The sequence below is a fragment of the Polypterus senegalus genome, chromosome 6 (genome assembly GCF_016835505.1).
Source record: "Polypterus senegalus isolate Bchr_013 chromosome 6, ASM1683550v1, whole genome shotgun sequence".
NCBI lineage: Eukaryota > Metazoa > Chordata > Cladistia > Polypteriformes > Polypteridae > Polypterus > Polypterus senegalus.
The window spans coordinates 10,920,102-10,940,157 of record NC_053159.1 but is presented as its reverse complement, the minus strand read 5'-3'; the positions used below and the strand labels follow the sequence as shown (position 1 = coordinate 10,940,157).

Sequence of the window (20,056 nt, the reverse complement as noted above, 5' to 3'; positions counted from 1 at the left end):
CCCGTCGTACCTGCTATCCCTTCATACAGAGTACCGGTTCCATCAGGCAGCACGTTATTGGCTGTCACAAAAAAGGGACAAGTATTCTAAGTTTGGGACGCAGTGGCATAGTCATAAGCAACTGCAGTCGACATTCCAGGTGACTCGAAATGTGACATCAGCTGTAAGAGCAAGGAAGGAGAAATCCGGACCAAACCGCACGAGAAGTCAAAGGGGGTTCTACAACCAGGAAGTGCAACCTGGTAAGACAAAGTAAATAATTTTTTTTGCGATCGTTCCTAAACATGAAGACACATAAATAATACTTTTGAAAAAGATTCGGTTTATAATTTATTACGTCTTTATTAACGCTGCCAGCAGGACCATCACCATATGCCAGATAACGGCACGCTATCCAGTATAAACACCGCCTGAAAGCTTTCAATGCAGATGTACTTCAAGTTTAATGTTGAATAAATCGCTTCACGCGCATTCACCACACTAGAAATGTGTCAAACATGAAAAGCTGGGATGATTCAGGCAGCTGCGAGAGGATTTTTTTTTGCAAACGTGCCATTGACTGCCCATTCCTAAATTGATTTTAAGATTCTACTTTTTATCTTTGTAAGGCTCTCAAATGGCTTTCGCCTCACTTAGTGATTTATCTTCTTCCAATGTACTTAATTGTACTCTAGGGCTACGACATTTAGCTGCTGTGCACCTAGTTCTTTAACGTAGCCCCCAGGATACTAAGGCCTCGGAATCAGCAACAATGTTTGAATCTAAGCATGAAATTCTATTTTCTTTTAATTGACTTTTCAAGCCTAAGGCGGGCCAAGTTCTTGGTTTTCAAAGATCTGTGAAACATTTCTGCCACACACAGACCACTTAAATATAGAAAGCTGAAAACACAGTCAAGTTGCAGTTGCCAAGATTGCCATGGTGACTATGCTCTGGACATAAGCCTTTTTTGATCTGATAATTATGGAAAGCAAGACATCTTTTCAGATTAGATTCTATAAACGAGTAAAGGTGTACGGGGTGTGTGCGTCATGGGATCTCCTCATGGGCTCGATTGAGGTATGTAATAACCTGCCAGGATAAGAGGGGGGCGCTGTTGCTAATATTCTCTTCTCTGCCTGCAGTACTGAGAAAACCACCCAGTGATGGCACTTAGCCCCGCCCCTTCCTGTTCACCAGCCACAAGAAACCTGGCTGCCCGGGGAGGAGGCATTTTTTTGTGACCAGAGAGACCCACCAGACAGAGCTCCACTCAGACAGGCCCGTCATACCTGTGGCTAAAGGTGAGCTGATTTGTTTTGCATTCAGTCTAAGGGCAAGAAGAATAATTGCCAAGAGACGTTCTTTTGTTGGACATTTCATTTAATTAAACGGGACAACCCAGCTGCAATCCCAACTTTTCCCGTGGCGTGTATCCTGTCATTCCTGTGCCTGGCCACAAGGGACATAATTCTCACATGTATAGAGGAACAAAATAGGATTCAGATTTTAAAAACTCGGCATTAGCGTAAACCGGCCAAAACTAAGGCGTTAGAAGAACTATAATGACTTACTTCAAGACGCATGTAATAAATAAGAATTCTGAGTAACGTATCTGAAATATTAGAATGCGTGCTTCAAGTCTTCATTTTCTCAATTCTTATGGAAAGGTGTCAGGTTTCACCCTCTGGTAGAGGTCCATAGAGGGCTAGACCTCTAGTAAAGGATCAAAAATGATCATAATCTGAGAAAGAGCTTTACTGAAAACACTAATGGTCCTCTTGTTAGGCATTTCTTAATATTGTAAAAACTGGCATCTTTCATTTATATTTAGCTTTCTTAAATTTTTTATAATTAATTGGGTGGCGCAGTGTTGGCGCTGTAAGCTCCTCGCAGAAAGGAGTCCAGGATTAACGTTCTTCCTTTGTGGAGATTGCATGTTTTCCCTTTGTCTAATTTCTATACAATTGTGCACTTCCAACTTTGTGCCAAAAGCCAACAGAAGATCCTGCTCTCTTCCAGCCTGACTGTCCCCTATCCCCCATAAAAACATGGAGGAACTTGAGTGGCATGCACAAAGTCCTGACCTCAACCTTATTGAACACTTTTGGGATGGATTTTAACGTCAACTGTGAACCAGGACTTCTCCTCCGACATCAGTACCTGACCTCACAAATGCTCTATTGGATGAATGGGCACAAGTTCCTACAGACAAACTCCAAAATCTTGTGGAAAGCCTTCCCAGAGTGGGGAATGCTGTTATAGAAGCAAACGTCATATTAATATCCATGGTTTTGGAATGGGGGCGGCACACTGGTGCGTGGGTAGCACTGCTGCCTTGCAGTAAGGAGACCACATTTTGTGTCCTGGGTCCTCTTTGTGTGGAGTTTGCATGTGATCCCTGTTGTTTTGTGTCCTGGGTCCTCTTTGCGTGGAGTTTGCATGTTCTCCCTGTGTCTGCATTCTAGACAACTGTCCACTTTCAACTTTGTGCCAACGGTCTGTTAAAGGTTGTTGTCTCTTCCAGCATGTCTCTCCCCTGTACACAAAGCCAGGTCCAGGAGGAACCTGAGTGGCCTGCACAGAGCCCTGACCTCAACCCCATTGAACACCTTTGAGATGGATTTTAACGCTAACTGTGAGCCAGGACTTCTCGGCCGACATCAGAACCTGACCTCACAAATGCTCTTGGGCACAAGTTCTCACGGACACACTCCAAAATCTAAAGGAAAGCCTTCCGAGAGTAAGGAAGGCTATTATACTGTAGCTGGAAGCTCCATATCATTGCCCATGGTTTTGGAATGGGGGTGGCAAAGTGGCACTGTGGGGGGCACACAGTAAGGAGACCAGGGTTCACACCCCGAGTTCTCTCTATGTCCTGGAGGGCATCCTCTCACGGTCCAAAGACATACAGGTTCGGTGGATTGGTGACACTCTATTCCCCCTAGTGTGTGTGTGTGTGTGTAAGTCCCCATACAAGGAACTGTTCCTGCCTAGCGCCCTATGCTTGCTAAGATAGGCTCCTGTGACCCTGATTAAGATTAAGCATGCTTAGAAAATGGTGTGGCATTTTACATTTATTAGACCTCTAATTATTGGGGTATTTTTAATCTGCACCTTTTTATATTAAATATTTATTTTTAATGTATACTTTTAATTATATGGCTGCTCACCCCAGTGTGTGTGCGTGTTTATGTGACAAATAAAATTTCTTACTTTTACTGTATTAGTATTTAAGCACTGACCCTCAATTTGTCAAAAATAACATCCTACATTCTTATGTTTGAAATCTGTCAATTTTAACCTCCTGGGAGAGTGGCTCTTAGAGGGCGAAGACCACCGATAAAGAATCAAATCTGAAAAAATATCATATTTTCTTCAAATCCCATTAAAATGACTCTCCACATCTCTATATTGCTGATCCTCATTTCTTTGACATTTTTTAAAACAAAGTAACTTTGAGCCCTTGTACCCCATTGTAGCAGCACTATTAGCAATGGACTACAAATCTTATCATCCCCAGCAGTATTACAGCATTGGGCAGCTTCAGAATGACACAGGGGAAGCTGGGAAGAAAGAAGTTCTCTTTAAAAAGGAGCCGAGAGATGCCGAAAGGGATCGCCATCTCCTGTGTCTATTTGTTTCTACGTGTCACCCTTAATTGATTTACAGCTACAGCCACCGTGGATTACAGTTCCTATCTGGACCAACGCATGTGCTTGTCCTGTGCCTGCTTGTCCGTGTGATTTTGTCATGGTTGGATACGTTATCGTCTGAGGAGCGCTCCCAGTCACACCAAATCTTCAGGCTACAACAGGAACCTGGTAGGACAAAACTTTACATTTCACAGGAGGCTTTCATTCTGTTCACCATCGGAACCCACACCTGCTGTACTGGACTGTGTCGTAAGTATTCATTGTTTATCATGTAGTTCCTAATGTTTGCCGAGGGGAATTTGGGTGGGGTTTTGTGTACGTGTGAATTGTTTATTTTCTTGTTTTTTTTCGTTTAGTTAATATATTCCTTAGGTGTTCTTTTTGACTCACTTTGTTACTCGTCTCTGCTTGTGGACCATATGTGATAAATCACCATTTAAAAATAGCGAGAATCTGAGTGTTCTTGTGACTGCTACACTATTAGGGTGTGATGAACACTTGAAGTCAATTGACGTGGCCTGCACAACTTCAAGCCCTTCTGATCATTTTTGCTGATTTTAGTTTACTTCCTATCATAAAGGTGCAATTTTATGTACAAACTATGGCCTAAAAATGGCAGATAAATTAGGACCTTTCAGATCTAGAGGTCCAAAAATAGCTTGACGTCTTGCATAACCGGACATCAAGATGTGTCGAATGGTATATACTGCAAGAAGCCACCGATCAAAAGTTTTAGAACACCTCGGTTTGTCTTCAAATGAAATCCGTTGGAATGCAGTGAATGACCTAAAATGGTGAAAAGGTAAGAAGTAAACTGCCAGAGGTTTACATTTAAAGTGTAGGTTACCAAAAACTGAAAAAAGGAAATTTCAGAACGTTACAAATGGGCCTTCTTCAGGGAACAACTAATAGGTTACAACCTGCAGCCATTAAAGTAAATGAAGCCTTGTAAGTTGAAGAACACAATTTGCACAGGTGACCCAACGTCTGTTGATTACTTCAAAACCCCTCTGTGTGTCTTAAAGCAGCGTTGGAGCGGACTGTGTTACTACACCCTCTGAAGTACGACTTGGGCAATATTAGAGAGATAACGGCAAGAAAATGGCACTAACAAATGAAATGAGACCAAGCGTTATTACCCTTAGAAATGTAGGCCTTTCATTTAGAGAAACTGCAAGAATAAAATCAAAGTGTCGTTGAGTCCAGTGGTGTCCTACACAATCCAAAGACAACTGGAAACTGGAAGAAACTCTGATAGGACGAGATCTGGCAGAGCCAAAGTCACCAGCCAATCAGAAGATGTGTTTCTGAGGGTCACCAGGTTGTGTGATCCCAGGCGCCACAATGCACAACAGCTTAAGCTTTTACTGTAACATGGCCTTCTCATAACTTCATTTTAATTTAATCCTGATGCTCTGCATGTTCAATTAATTATCATTACTATTCATGGTGGCTCCAAAATCCGTACTGACCCCTACTCTCTCTTCTGTTCTTTTTCCGGTTTTCTGGGGTGGCGACCTGCGCCACCACCACCTAATCAAAACACCGTGATGTCCCTACATTGATGGGTTAAAAGCCAGAAGTCCTCATTTATGTGAGGTAGAATGCCTAGAGAGGGCTGGGTGGTCTCGCGACCTCAGAACCCCCTTAGATTGTATTTTTTCTTTCCAGCTGTCTGGTGTCCAGCTGTACACACACATACACACAGACAGACAATTCCAAAAAATTGTATTTTCGGACTCGATAACTTTTTGAACGATTACAATACTTTCCCAACAGAAGAAGGTAAAATTAGAGTCCCTAAGCCGGAGTCACTCTGTCCACCGAGTGGCGCCATTTATGTAACTCAAGTGGTGCGCGCTCCTTACTTTTCTGGTAGAAACCGACGAGCTCAGTTTTGATAAGTAAAGGGTGTGAGCTAAGGGTACCGATACACCCCAAAGGACCTTGAAGTCTAATAATGCTGAAAAGTGCGCTATAGAAACCAAGGGGTGCCATTCATATAACTCAAGCAGCGAGTATAAATATAAATAATAATAATAAAAAATAATCTCGCTCCATCTTATATATCGGAATGTCTGGCATTTTAAATTCCAAATCGTAACCTTAGGTCTTCAAATGAGGGTCTCCTTAGAATTCCAAGAGCAAAACTTAAAAGAAGTGGTGAGGCGGGCGGCCTTCTGCTGTTAGGCACCTAAAATCTGCCAATAGGAATTCACCAGGCTGATACGGTGGAGCACTTTAAAACACTGCTGAAGACACATTACTTTAACATGGCCTTCTCAGAGCTTCATCTTAGTTTAATCCTGATGCTCTGTATATTCAATTAATTATCATAACTATTCATGGTGGCTTCAAAATCCGTACTGACCCCTACTCTCTCTTCTGTTCTTTTCCCGGTTTTCTAGGGTGGCCGACCTGCGCCACCACCACCTAATCAAAGCACCGTGATGTTCCTACATTGATGGATTAAAAGCCAGAAGTCCACATGACCGTCATCATCAAGTCCTTCCATGAGAACCCTGAATACCATGAGGACAGATCATTAATGTGAGGTAGAATGCCTAGAGAGGGCTGGGTGGTCTCGTGACCTCAGAACCCCTGCAGATTTTATTTTTTCTCTCCAGCTGTCTGGAGTGTTTTTTTTTGTTTTTTGTTTTTTCCTGCCCTCCCTGGCCATCAGACCTTACTTTTATTCTATGTTAATGAGTTTTGTCTTATTTTAATTCTTACTTTGTCTTTTTTTCTCATCATATAAAGCACTTTCATCTACAGTACATTACGTTTGTCATATTAAAGGGGATGAACATTTCGAAGATCAATTATCGTGTGCTTTACGTTTGTAATTTGTTTAGACCAGAGATTCCCAAACTGGACCCCCTGTGGCTGTGGGGATTTTGTTCCATCCAGCTTTTCAATTGGACCCCCGAGCTCACTGAGTGAACTGTTATTTCCCAGATACTGTGTTTTGGGAACAATATAGAAATTAAAAGAATAAGACACTGGAGCGGTTTGCAGCCGAGTGTGAACTGGCGGGGATGAGAGTCCATCCATCCATCCATTTTCCAACCCGTTGAATCCGAAAACACAGGGTCACGGGGGTCTGCTGGAGCCATCCCAGCCAACACAGGAACCAATCCTGGGCAGGACACACACACAGCACACACTAGGGAGAATTTTAGAATTGCCAATCCACCTGACCTGCATGTCTTTGGACTGTGGGAGGAAACCCACGCAGACACAGGGAGAACATGCAAACTCCACGCAGGGAGGACCCAGGAAGTGAACCCGGGTCTCCTAACTATGAGGTAGCAGCGATACCCACTGCGCCACCGTGCCGCCGGGCATGAGAGTCAGCACCTCTAAATCCGAGGCCATGGTTCTCTGCCGGAAAAGGGTGGAATGCTCTCTCCGGGTTGGGAACACATTACTGACTCAAGTGGAGGAGTTCAAGTATCTCGGGGTCTTGTTCACGAGCAGGAGGTTGATAGACGGATCATGTGGGCTCTGCCGCGGTCCGTCGTGGTGAAGAGAGAGCTGAGTCAAAAGGTGAGGCTGTCGATTTGCCAGTTGATCTACATTCCTACCCTCACCTATGGCTACAAGGTTTTGGGGGTAGTGACCAAAAGAGCAAGATCACGGATACAAGCGGCAGAGTTTTCTCCGCAGGGTGGCTGGACTTTCCCTTAGAGACAGGGTGAGGAGTTCAGTTATCCGGGAGAGACTCGGAGTAGAGTCGCTGCTCCTCCGCATTGAGAGGAGTCAGTTGAGGTGGTTCGGGCATCTGGCCAGGATGCCCCCTGGACGCCTCCCTAGGGGGTTGTTCCGGGTAGGTCCCACTGAGAGAAGGCCATGGGGCAGACCCAGGACAGGTTGGAGGGATTATATCTCCCGGCTGGCCTGGGAATGCATTGGGTTCCCCCAGAGGAGCAGGTGGCTTGGGAGAGGGAGGTCTGGGCTTCCCTGCTTAGGCTGCTGCCCCCACGACCCCACTTTGGATAAGCGGTGGACAATGATTGGATGGATGAAGTTTGGTAAAAAAAAAAAAATACATATATATTAAAATGTACTAATCCAGGGGCTCTCAAAGTCGGTCCTGGGGGTCCCACTGTGGCTTCAGGTTTTTGCTTCAACCAGATTCATAGTCAGTGACAATCTCAATTAATCTGATCTCAATTAATAAGCTGGCAATTATTTTTCTCTCCACTTATTTTACATTAAGAAAGTACAGCAGCATATTTGTACATTTATAAGACATTTAGAAATATTTCCATTTTTGTATCGATTTAAATGAATAACTCACTTTTGTTATTTTCATTCGGTTTTGCCCTTTCTCTGTGCAGTTTTTCGCTGTATCTTATTAGTGACAATTAAAAACGAGCAGAGCGGACACGCAGGCAAACAACAAGGAATTCCGAAAGGCTGAATCTGCTTTAGTGTCAGACCCACTAATTAGAAAGCAACGAAACAATCAGAACAAATAGAATGCATAACAACATGAAAGTATTGTTAAAAAGAAAAAAAAATGCATTATTGCCGTATAATTGCTTAGTACTTTTGAACAAAAATATTTTTTTTGCCAAACTTAGTTTTCTAATTTCTATATTGTTCCCAAAATGCAGAATCTGGGAAATGGTAACAGTTCAATTCCAATTGAAATCAGTCCATTAAAATCAGAAGCTGGTGGAACAAAAACCTGCAGCTACAGGGGGTCCTCAGGACTGACGTTGAGAACCCCTGGTCTAAGAAATTGGTGGGAATAAAATTCTGCAGCCACAGGGGGTCCCCAGTGCCGACATTCAGAACCCCTGATCTAAGAAGCTGGTGGGAACAAAAACCAGCAGCCACAGGGGGTCCCCAGGACTGACGTTACGAACCCCTGGTGTAAGAAGTTAAGTGGAACAAAAACCCACAGCCACAGGGGGTCCCCAGGACCGACATTATGAACCCCTGGTCTAAGAAATTGGTGGGAATAAAATTCTGCAGCCACAGGGGGTCCCCAGTGCCGACATTCAGAACCCCCGATCTAAGAAGCTGGTGGGAACAAAAACCAACAGCCACAGGGGATCCCTAAGACTGACGTTGCGAACCCCTAGCTAAGACCACCGATCTGTTTTCATTTTGATATTAGGGAGCCCTTTTTTGTTCATCTGTGCCAAAAGAGCCAAATTAAATCCCACTGTGATTCCATGTATAAAAGTAAAATGTGAAAATACGTTTTTAAAGGCACCGTACGTCTTCACCCAATCCCACAGTCTGTGACCACTTAAACTAACAGGCCACCCACCTCCCTCCTAATCCATCAATACAATATGTGCAATGCCAGGCAGCATAAAATGAAATAAATCAAAAGGCCTTCTATCACTGAGGCCAAAATGTCTGGTGTGACATCTCATGGGCTTGTAATCCTCATTATTGCCAAAGTGCTCCCAGGTATATTTCACACAAAAGTGTGCTCAGTGTCTGGAACTTTTGTGTCACCGAGCAGACATTTCCGTAAATGATCTATCGTGAATCAGTGCTGTATAATATAAAAAGTGAAAACTTTTGATAGGCACTGGGGTACTAAAAATACACTGAAATCAAATCAATGTGTCAGCCCATGCTTTCTATTATTTGATATTTTACTTAAAGAACAGTGAGAACACTTGCTATGCATTTTCCAAAAAAAAAAGGCTTATTCCTGAACATTGGTCACGGGCCACCAAGGCATATAATAATAATAATAATAATAATAATAATAATACATTTTATGACTCTTGTACACACAAACATAGCCTAATTAGTGTCACTAATAACCCCCAATCCACTCTGGACCAATCAGCAGTTACCAAACCCAGAATGCAAAGAGGCAGCCAACAGAGATATGTGGGCAACATTCAGACTCGGCACAGACTTTGCTCGAGTTGAAATCTAAACCTCCACCCTTTGAGCCATACAGCAGCAGTGGTACCCAATGTGCCATCCCAGAACACAATCATTAAGTGATTACACTTTCATTTCCGCACTGCAAAAATGCATCCATTCCTCATTAACTCGTAAGTAGCAAGGCCTTAACAAACACTTGTTTGGGTCTCCATAACACGGACAAAGCTTCCATAAAGTGTGTCTTCATCTCAAGAAATGTGACCAACTAAGAGAGATTTACTTTGGGGGTGGCTTAACTGAGGCTAATTTCTCTTGATATTACATATTGTGACCTGTAGGGGGGGTACCTGCACCCCGCAAAAACTCAGACACAGCCAAACCACACAGTCACGAGTTCACAGAAAAAGGTTTTTATTCCAACAAAATACCTTCTACAGGTTCTTATCACTTGTCAGTCACAATTCCTTTCCTTTCCTCCACTCTCTTCTGACTGCTGGGTGAGGTGGAGTGGCTGCTTTTCAACACAAATCCTTGAAATTGTCGACTGGAAGCACTTCTGTGTCTGGTTGGACCTCCCCGTAATAAGGAAACCTGCTCCTAATGGCACCTGAGAACCTCCAACAGGGCTGCCCAGCAAAACTACAACTCCCATGCAGCCTTGCAGGTGTCTAAATGGGAGCCACGCAAGAAGGACACTGCCACCTGGTGTACTGGAGGTAAAACAACACCTCGGGAGGCAGCGGCTCTCTGTCCTTCCTGCATAATGGCTACCCGACCGGAAAAAGGTACCACTAACCAACCTGGTCAGGATGCCAGTCTATCCATCGTGTCCTGCATTGGCCAGGTAAGGAACCATCGGTGGATACCAGTTAACCCGTGTGATCTATGGCAATATTTAGCATAAGACTCATGAATCCTTCATAGTAACAAGTCATTTTTACCTTCATGTCAGAGATGAGTGACCGATCGACAGATGCTTTATATGAAGACCCAAAGAAGTGTTTGTTGGGGTCTTGGTTATGTAAGACTAAATGAGGAACAGAGCCTAAACTAAAGCAAGACCCAATAAGTTAATGCATGCTTACCTGCTCAGCAGCTCCTTCATGAACTGGTCCTTTGAGACGCAGGCTGTGGGGTATTGAAGCTGCTTGGCTGGCGCACCTCCATGAGTGTTTGAATAGTCGATTATGGCGATGATTCTGTCGCCACTCTCCAGTTTATTCGCTTGACCCTGACCCTCTTTACTCTGATGTTCGTTTTTCTTCTTATCTTTCTTTTTATCTGACTTGGAGGGTTTGCCCCCCAACATCAGCCCAGCCTTGGCTTCCTTCTTCTCCTCTTTCATTTTTGATGTCTCTGCCTTTTTGCCACTTAAAGCCGGAAGTTTGCTTTTTCGGAAGCCAAACCAGCTGGCCAGGGACGGGCCCATTTTTTGTTTGATTTCTGAGGTGTGGCTCTTCTCCTGCCCCTGGCCTTTCTGCACGTTCTCCTGGATGCCCATCATAACCTTTTCCTCAATGGTGGACACTGAAGGACTGACGAGTTTCTCGGGAACATCTACTGAGTTGGCCGCTTTGTGGGAATCACTTCTGTTCGAACCTAACAAACCACAAGCCATCTGCTCTGCAGTGGATTCCGAAGAATATCCGGGCGGAGATTTGGAATTTTCTGGCGACTTAAAACTTCTCAGTCCTAACTTGTCTACTAAAGGTAAACTACGGAGCTCTTTCTGAGGTGGCGATTTGCTTCCCTCGTGCTTTGACGTACTTCTTGAACCATCAAGCTTCTGAGTCGCCCGGCCGAATATCTTGCTCGGGCTGCCCTGGAGGTTGCTTGTATTTCCATTGGAACTTTGCCGGTTGTATGAATGGTCGGCTCCTCTACCAGCATGAGATGGACTCTCGTTTAGGCCGCATGTAGGCTTCGCCTGAAAGCCCTCGATGGCGGAATTCTGTCTCGTTAAAGAGCTCCCCCTTTCCGCCGTATTTGTGATTATCTGAGTTCGTACCTTCCCATGTCCTTCCAGGATGTTAATACTGGACTTATCCCCGGAGTGCGTACTAAAACTCTGGCTGCGGGCTTTTGCTCCATTCATTCCAAGAGCTGGCTTCAGATGGGGCTTGGTAGTCACCGAAACGGACCTTTTGAACAGTCGGCTTTCTCCTTCGACTTTGTCTTCTGCTGGACTTGGACTTTCACAATCATTTAATACTGAAGGGAGGGATTTTTCTCGGACCGGATTATCAAGAGTGTCATCTCCTTTAATCTCCTGATCCGACTTTGCCGACCCCATTTCTAAAGAGTGGTTTCCCTCCGGAGCGTTACACTGCCTCAGGCTGCTCGACGTCACCGTTCCTTTGGAAGCCGCGTTGATGTTGTCTTTTTCTTGCTTGCCCGGCACTGTTGAACTTTTCCGGAGGAGCTGAGGAGATTTCATTGCCACTTTCACCCCAAGCGGAATGCGCGTCTTGACCGTTTTTTCATCCGCGTTTAGGAGACCGTTTTCAATAACGGGGGACGGATGCGTCAAAACTGAAGTCTGCGACTGTGCCCCGTAGTGGAGTGCGACTGGTAAACTGCAAGATGTTTTATACTGTAGTGGCAGGCCACCGTCACCTAAGTGTCCTCTCTTACTGGTAAACGTGCTCTGTAGGGAGGAACCTTTCTGAGGACCGTAACCACAGATGACATTTTTGGAGCTCTTCAGAAACGGATCGAGGGAATCCTGAGCTTGTGGTGTGTTAGAGATGTGAGTTGTTTTCAAAGACATTCTTTTCGGTGAACCTTTCGTTGGGGTCTGGTGACCCCCGGTTGGGCTCTGAACTTGATCGGTCGTGTCATCCACCGGTGTTGGAGAGCAAGGCTCCATAGGGAGGTCTCTATCGAGTGCTGCGGCTGCACTGTCAATGCTGGAAGAGTTTGGATTCTGGGGGTCTCTGTTGGCTGGCTGGTGTGGACGTGGATGTAGCGAGACACCATTTTGTGTTATCGGTTTAAGCGCCACCGGGGAGGTGGCTTCGTAACTGGGCCTTATCAGCAAAGACGTCGACCTGCCTGGCGGAGGAGGAGGAGGAGAAGGAGATCTGAGCTCGTGGTGGAAGGACTCGCACTGTCGGTCTCTGGTTGGAGGTTCTCCATAATCGACAGAGTCTATAGGCCGCCGGTGAAGCACAGGCGACCCAGGAGTTCCAGTGCAAGGGGTCTTTCCCGATTCATTTCTCTGGGGAATCTTAGAGCACGGTGGAGGTTGTGAATTGTGCTTTACAATCGCAAGTTCTGCCTTTTGGCTTTGACCGCAGCCACCGGTACCACCACCAGAAGACTTTGCAAACCTCGACAGTTTGATTGGAGGCGAGGAAGGTAACTTTTCTTGTACGGTCGAGCAAGACATCCCGCCGTTATTGCTGCCCTCACAAGCCGAAGTCTTGGGGACTTTTTGTGGTGACCCCCCTTTGCCCCTGCTTGGTATTTTGGTCACGTTTGTCCTTTGACTCACCACCGTCTGCACAGCAGATACAGAAGTCATTTTGTTTGGAGTGTGAACGCAAGGTGGCTTTATTAATTTTGCCGGATGAGAGTTCTGCAATGGCGACTTTTCCGAGCTCCCGCCGTCACTGCACACCCTCGGGAGATTATCGTTTTTATTTACCGTTTTGTCAGCTTGGGTTGCTGAGATCTCGAAGATGGAGGAGGTCCCTGAACTGCTTCTTTTCTGACAATTAGCCATTCCCTGAGGTATCAGCTCAGTGTACGCCGCGCTGGATATGGTCTGCTGCTGATTGACAGAAATCTCATTCCGGCTCACAGAGACGACGCCAGTCTGGTGTGAACTGAGCTCAATAGGCTCCCCATCTTCGGCATCAAAAATGACGGTAATACATTCTTCAGAGGACGTCTTTTTCACCACCTTGTGCTGCTTAATCAAATTGAAAGTCTTTGGTCTGCTTTCTCCTTGAGAAGGTTTGCTCTGATCTTTCTCGCACAGTGATATGGAAGGTCTGCTGATGGTAACGTGGCGGGTCTGATTCTCGGCGAGCCGACTGGAGGCGCCGCTTTTCTCATCGGCGCTCTCGACATGCAGATCTTCCAACGCCTCCAGGTCATCGATGTCAGAAAGCTGAAGTGCCGCATCGATGTCCGTGGAACCAGCCTCAAACTGCAGGAAGGGGGGCCTGAGGCCTGAACACGACCTCCTAGTGGAGAAGAAGCCATTGATAAAGCTTGTGAGTTTCTCGGGCTGTTCCTTTGCATTGAAGCTCGGTGGCTTCCCACTTCCTGGCTTTTCTGTCTGCTCCGTACTAAACAGGCTGTCGGACACACTGTGGGTCAGTTTCTTACAACAGTCCTTCATTGGTAGCTCAAAGGGCAGCGTGGGGACGTTGGCGGACTCGTCATCCGCATCGTCGTGAGAATCCGAATCGTACGCAAATTTTTTGCCAAATTCCCGCTGAGCGCCCAGTCTCTCGGCTTTGCACGTAAACTGAGGCCTGGGGCCACCCTGAGCCCCACATTTGATACCAGGGGAGTATATGCCTTCATTTGAGTTCATGCAGTCCTTGTAGCCCCATTTTGACATCAGGGAAGAGGGCTCCATAGGCCGTCTCCTCTGCAGCTTCTTCAAGCCCTTGATGATGTGACTCTCTTTCTTTCTAGTTGGCGGTTGCTCCTCGGCAGGACTTGAAACGTTGCTGGGGGCCGAAGATGTGATGCTGACTCGCTTCTCCCAATTTAACACTGGCTGCATGTACAAAAAAAAAAGAAGACAATACACAGCAAATTAGATTTCTATTCATACGGAGAGTCAACATGAAAGAAAAGGTTTGGCACGTTTGTTCTTTTTCAATATACAAAGCAACACAATACAATTGATTTTGTAGAGCCCAAAATCACAAAAGGAGTGCCGCAATGGGCTTGAACAGGCCCTGCCTTTTGACAGCCCCTCAAACCATGACTCTCTAAGAAGACAATTGAAGAAATCTTGGGAAAGGCAGTACAAAGCGAAACCCCTTTCCAGGTAGGCTGGGCATGCAGTGGGTGTCAAAAAGAAGGAGGTCAATACAATACAATACAATTTATTTGTTGTATAGCCCAAAATCACATTAGTAGTGACTAATGACTAACAACAGAGATGCAGTCTGCACAGTTAATCAGCAGCTCTAGTCAGGGTGAGCTAAACTGAAGTAGTGAGTCCTCAGCCGGGATTTGAAAGCTGAGGCCAAAGGGGCATCGCTAGCACTGAGAAGAGAAACAGAATAGGTGAGGGTTAGTAACAAATTCTAACTGTCATATTACTTATGTTTTAGTGCTAATGACTAACAACAGAGATGCAGTCTGCACAGTTAATCAGCAGCTCTAGTCAGGGTGTGCTAAACTGAAGTTGTGAGTTTTCAGCCCTGCCTTTTGACAGCCCCCCAGCCTTGACTCTCTAAGAAGACAATAGAAGAAACCTTAGAAAAGGCAGTTCAAAGAGAGACCCCTTTGCAGGTAGGTGGGTGTCAAAAAAGGGAATCAATATAAGACAATGCACAGAACAGAACACAAGTAATCCCCAATACAATACAAAAGTGCAATAGAAATATTACAAGTGCAGAGCAGAATTCAACAGTAGATGATATCCCATAATACTATTTGGATTTGTTCAGAGTCCCAGAGACCTCATCCATCAAGCTGCCTTCCCCCTATTGGCCATTCCACAGCTGAAAGAGCGCTGGGCCAGCCAATCTGATGAAACCCGATGATTCCTGCGATCCTCCATCAGAGTTGACTTTACCGTAGGCAGGCAAAACAACTTGGCCGGCGGGCAGAGGCACCAAGTGGCACATTTGAGTATCACCGATGACTTGGGTTTTATTGAAAAGACATATTTAATAAGGATCGTGACATGGCGGCAAACAACGTGTTGTGGCAGGTGTTCGGGAGCCCTTACCCAGCCGGGACACACTGATTATGGAAGAGTGTATTTCTTCCGGGACCAACAGACGGCAGCCTCCTTGGTTTGCAGCGGGGCCACGGGTCATGAGTATAGAAGCTCAACCATGTTGGGGCACATGGCCACCTCGAAGGGGGCACCTGAACTTTAATAATATCCGGGTGTGCTGGAAATGCTGCCGGAAAAAGCTCATTGGGCACCTGGACTCCGTCTGGATACCCTATAAAAGGTGCCAGTCACCGTCGCTCAATGGCCTGAGTCGGGAGGAAGTGGATGAAGCTCTTGAGGAGGAGTGGAGGTGGGAGGACAAACGGCAAAAGGGACTGTGGACTGTGTTTAAAAAAATAAATAAACTGTGCTGTGTGGCAAAGTCATGTTCTGTCTGTCTGTGTCGGAGATAGGGTGGCTGTACGTGTCGTCACACACATGCAATTAGGAGGAAGATGAATGGGCCAAGTCGAGGTAATTACCCACCAGGCCAAGGAGTGGCAGGGTGCACTAAACCTACTTCTGTTGTCTCTGCAGGCCAGTGTGGAGTACAAGTCACAGGAGGTTCTGCTCAGGCTTTATAACACACTGGTGAGGCCTCATCTGGAGTACTGGGTGCAGTTTGGTCTCCAGGCTATAAAAAGGACATAGCAGCACAAGAAGAAGTCCAGAGAGGAGCAACTAGGCTGATTCCAGGGCTACAGGGGGTGAATTATGTGGAAAGATTAAAAGAGCTGAGCCTTTACAGTTTAAGAAAAAGAAGATTAAGAGGAGACCTGACTGAAGTGTTTAAAATAATGAAGGGAATTAGTACAGTGGATCGAGACGGTGACTTTAAGATGAGATCATCAAGAACACGGGGACACAGTTGGAAACTTGTTAAGGGTAAATTCTGCACAAACATTAGGAAGTTTATCTTTGCATAAACACGATAGACACCTGGAATAAGCGACCAAGTAGTGCGGTAGACAGTAAGACTTCAGGGACATTCAAAACTCGACTTATTGGTTTTTTGGATGAAATAAGTAGACAGGACTGGGGAGCTTTGTTGGGCTGAATGGTCTGTTCTTGTCTAGAGTGTTCTAATGTGCCAACCCTAGATGACATCACTTCCAGTTTCCAGCGCCCAGACTGATGTCTCCTTTGTTTCCGGTGCCCAGAATGATGTCACTTCCTGTCCCAACCCCAGAGGACACCACTTCCGGTTTTGGCTTTTAAAGCCGCCACCTTTTCATAGCTCAAACAGTTCAGCAGAGGACATCATTGCTATTTTCAGTTCCCCTTTTTTGCGGCCAGGGTGGCTGCCCCAAACCTTTTTTGTGTGTCGAGACCGATTATTTCACAGTGTAAACAGTAGAGGTAATTGCAAGGTATTTGGTTCTTACCCTCTTTTCCTTCTCCAAAGACACCGACCTTGACTTTAATTTGGCAGGATTACTTAAAGGGGGGTAGGGGCTGGGGGGCAAACTGAGATCTCATTACCTTGTAGGTCATGTTGTCTCAATGTTTCCTGAGGCGCACACCGAACCCCCTGGACTGGCTCTATGGATGGTAAACAGCTGGCCTGTTAAATAGATTTTCATTTCTGCCCTAAGGCAAGCTTTGGGAGAGGCAACTGAAACAATACGACACATTAGGTGATGAAGTGAAACCCATCAGGCCTGAACTGAGTATTAAAATAGCAAAGCTATATTGATTTGGACACCTAACATTAATCCTCATAGGCTAATACATCGCTGACGTGTTGTTAACACATAACACACACACAACGTTTATATTCTCTCTGTTCAGCTTTTTACTCTGTCAGTTAAAAGTGATTTATTCCATGGACAGAAATATGTCATGGGCTAAAAAAAAAAAAATATGCAATGTCATTAAACTCCTAGTAGTGGAACATGTGGACCTCCAGTCAAAATAAAAGGTGATTGAAAGGGGTGCAGTCCACCAATTCACCTTAATAAAAGGATACAGTATGTGCCTTTTGTATCTGTGTGTCAGTCTGATTGCTATGTCTCCGTCATTCCAACAGATGGTGCATCAATGCATTGCATTTGTCATTCCAACGGAGGGTGCATGACAAACAATTACACTGTTACATGACAAATCAAATGGCATGTAAAAGAGTCACGTGAATTGTGTGGTGCACTCCAAATGTGAACTTGGAGGTCTCCGTTGATTACTTAGGCTTCAACACCCATTAATAGGAGAAGTGCCTGTATGACTGCCTGTAGGTCCATTCAGATCCTATGTCTCTGTCATTCGAACAGATGACGCATTACAGACATTAACACTGCTTTTACGGCTCCAATACCAGATGGAATAAAGCATAGATGCATGCCATTGCCTGGTGCGCTGGAGTGCAGCTGGATGATAAATTGGACTGGTCTGCCAATACTGATGCTCTGTGTAAGAAAGGTCAGAGCCGACTATACTTAGTTAGAAGGCTGGCGTCCTTCAACATCTACAATAAGATGCTGCAGATGTTCTATCAGATGGTTGTGGCGAGCACCCTCTTCTACGCGGTGGTGTGCTGGGGAAGCAGCATAAAGAAGAGGGACACTTCACTCCTGGACAAACTGGTGAGTATGGCAGGCTCTATTGTAGGCACGGAGCTGAACAGTCTGACATCCGTGGCAGAGCGACGGGCGCTGAGCAGACTCCTGTCAATCATGGAGAATCCACAGCATCCACTGAACAGTGTCATCTCCAGACAGAGGAGCAGCTTCAGCGACAGACTGCGGTCACCGTCCTGCTCCACTGACAGACTGAGAAGACCCCACACTATGCGACTCTTCAATTCCACCGGGGGGTAAACGTTAATATTATACAAAGTTATTGTCTGTTTTTACCTGCATTTTTATTACTCTTTAATTTAATATTGTTTTTTTGTATCAGTATACTGCTGCTGGATTATGTGAATTTCCCCTTGGGATTAATAACGGCCCTAGTGTGTGCTTGGTGTGTGGGTGTGTTTGTGTGTTTCCTGCGGTGGGTTGGCACCCTGCTCAGGATTGGTTCCTGCCTTGTGCCCTGTATTGGCTGGGATTGGCTCCAGCAGACCCTCGTGACCCTGTATTCGGATTCAGCGGGTTAGAAAATGGATTGATGGATGGATGGATTAATAAAGTAACTATCTATCTATCTATCTATCTATCTATCTATCTATCTATCTATCTATCTATCTATCTATCTATCTATCTATCTATCTATCGTATCCTAAAACTATACTAAAATTAATATCTATCTATCTATCTATCTATCTATCTATCTATCTATCTATCTATCTATCTATCTATCAAATGTTAACAATGAAGTCTACATTGGATACTTAAACTTCAAGCCATCTTAGACGGGTAGCATAGCTAGTTAAAGGATACGTGTCTGTGTGTCTGTCCAGTTGCTATGGCTCTATCATTCCAATCGAATGTGCATTACAAACATTTGCAGTAATAACATGGCTTGCATTTATCATTCCACAAATATTAACTCCCAAATGGCATATAACAGCGACATATGCATTGCATGGTGCACTACAAATGTTAACGCTGAGGTCTGTGTTGATTAAGTAATATTTCAACTTGTCTTAGACAGGCAGCACAGCTACTAAAAAGATAAGTGTCTGTGTGTCCGTATGGTTGCTGTGGCTCTGCCATTCCAAAAGACGGCGCATCACACACATTTTTGGTAATAAAATGCATTGCAAATGGCATATAACAGAGACACATGCATCGCATGGTGCAATGCAAACATTAACACTAAGGTGTCTTAGATGGGTAGCAAAGCAAGTGAAAGGATAAGTGTCTGTGTTTCTGACTGCGTGTCCATCTGGTTGCTTTGCCTCAAAAAGTCATCCCTGATGGAGGATCACAGGAATTGGTCCTTTCATCGGATTGGCTGGCCCAATGCTCCCACAACTGTGGAATGGCCAATAGGGGGAAGGCAGCTTGATGGCCGAGGTCTCCAGGACTCTGAACAAATTGTATTATGGGATATCATCTACTGTTGAATTCTGCTCTGCACTTTTTCTATTGCACTTTTGTATTGTATTGAGGATTACCCGTGTTCTGTTCTGTGTATTGTCTTGTATTGAGCCCCTTTTCTTGACACCCACTGCATGCCCAGCCTACCTGGAACTTTGAACTGCCTTTCCTGAGGTTTCTTCCATTGTCTTCTTAGAGAGTCAAGGATGGTCTGGGGCTGCCTAAGGTAAAGTCATCTCTGATGGAGGATCACTCGGAATCATGGGGTGGAGGGGTCCTTTCTTCGGATTGGCTGGCCCAGGTGTGGAATGGCCAAATGGGGGAGGCAGCTTGATGGAGAAATGCAAATCGTATTGCGTGATATCATCTCCTGTTGAATTCTGCTCTGCACTTGTAGCATTTCTATTGCACACTTTTTGTATAATACACTACCGTGGCTGTCCATTTGTCTGTCCAGGATTTTAAATCACCTGTAGCTCACAAACTGTTTGACCGATTGACCTGAAATTTGGTATGCATATACTAGTACTACTATAGGCAGCTTGATGGCCGAGATCTCCAGGACTCTGAACAAATCCGGATCAGATTATGTGATATCATCTACTGTTAAATTCTGCTCTGTACTTGTAATATTTTAATTTTTATACTGTACTAGC

General features: G+C 45.1%; 1 protein-coding gene across 9 annotated transcripts in view; it reads right to left on the bottom strand.

Annotated features, from left to right (window-relative positions):
* LOC120530784 (nck-associated protein 5-like) overlaps window positions 1-20,056 on the bottom strand; it is a 746,735-nt gene that overhangs the window by 153,038 nt on the left and 573,641 nt on the right. For all 9 annotated transcript variants that reach the window (XM_039755382.1, XM_039755389.1, XM_039755381.1 and 6 more), the window contains one exon: window positions 10,589-14,241. In XM_039755382.1, coding sequence (XP_039611316.1) covers window positions 10,589-14,241 — 3,653 coding nt within the window. The remainder of the gene's footprint in view (window positions 1-10,588; window positions 14,242-20,056) is intronic.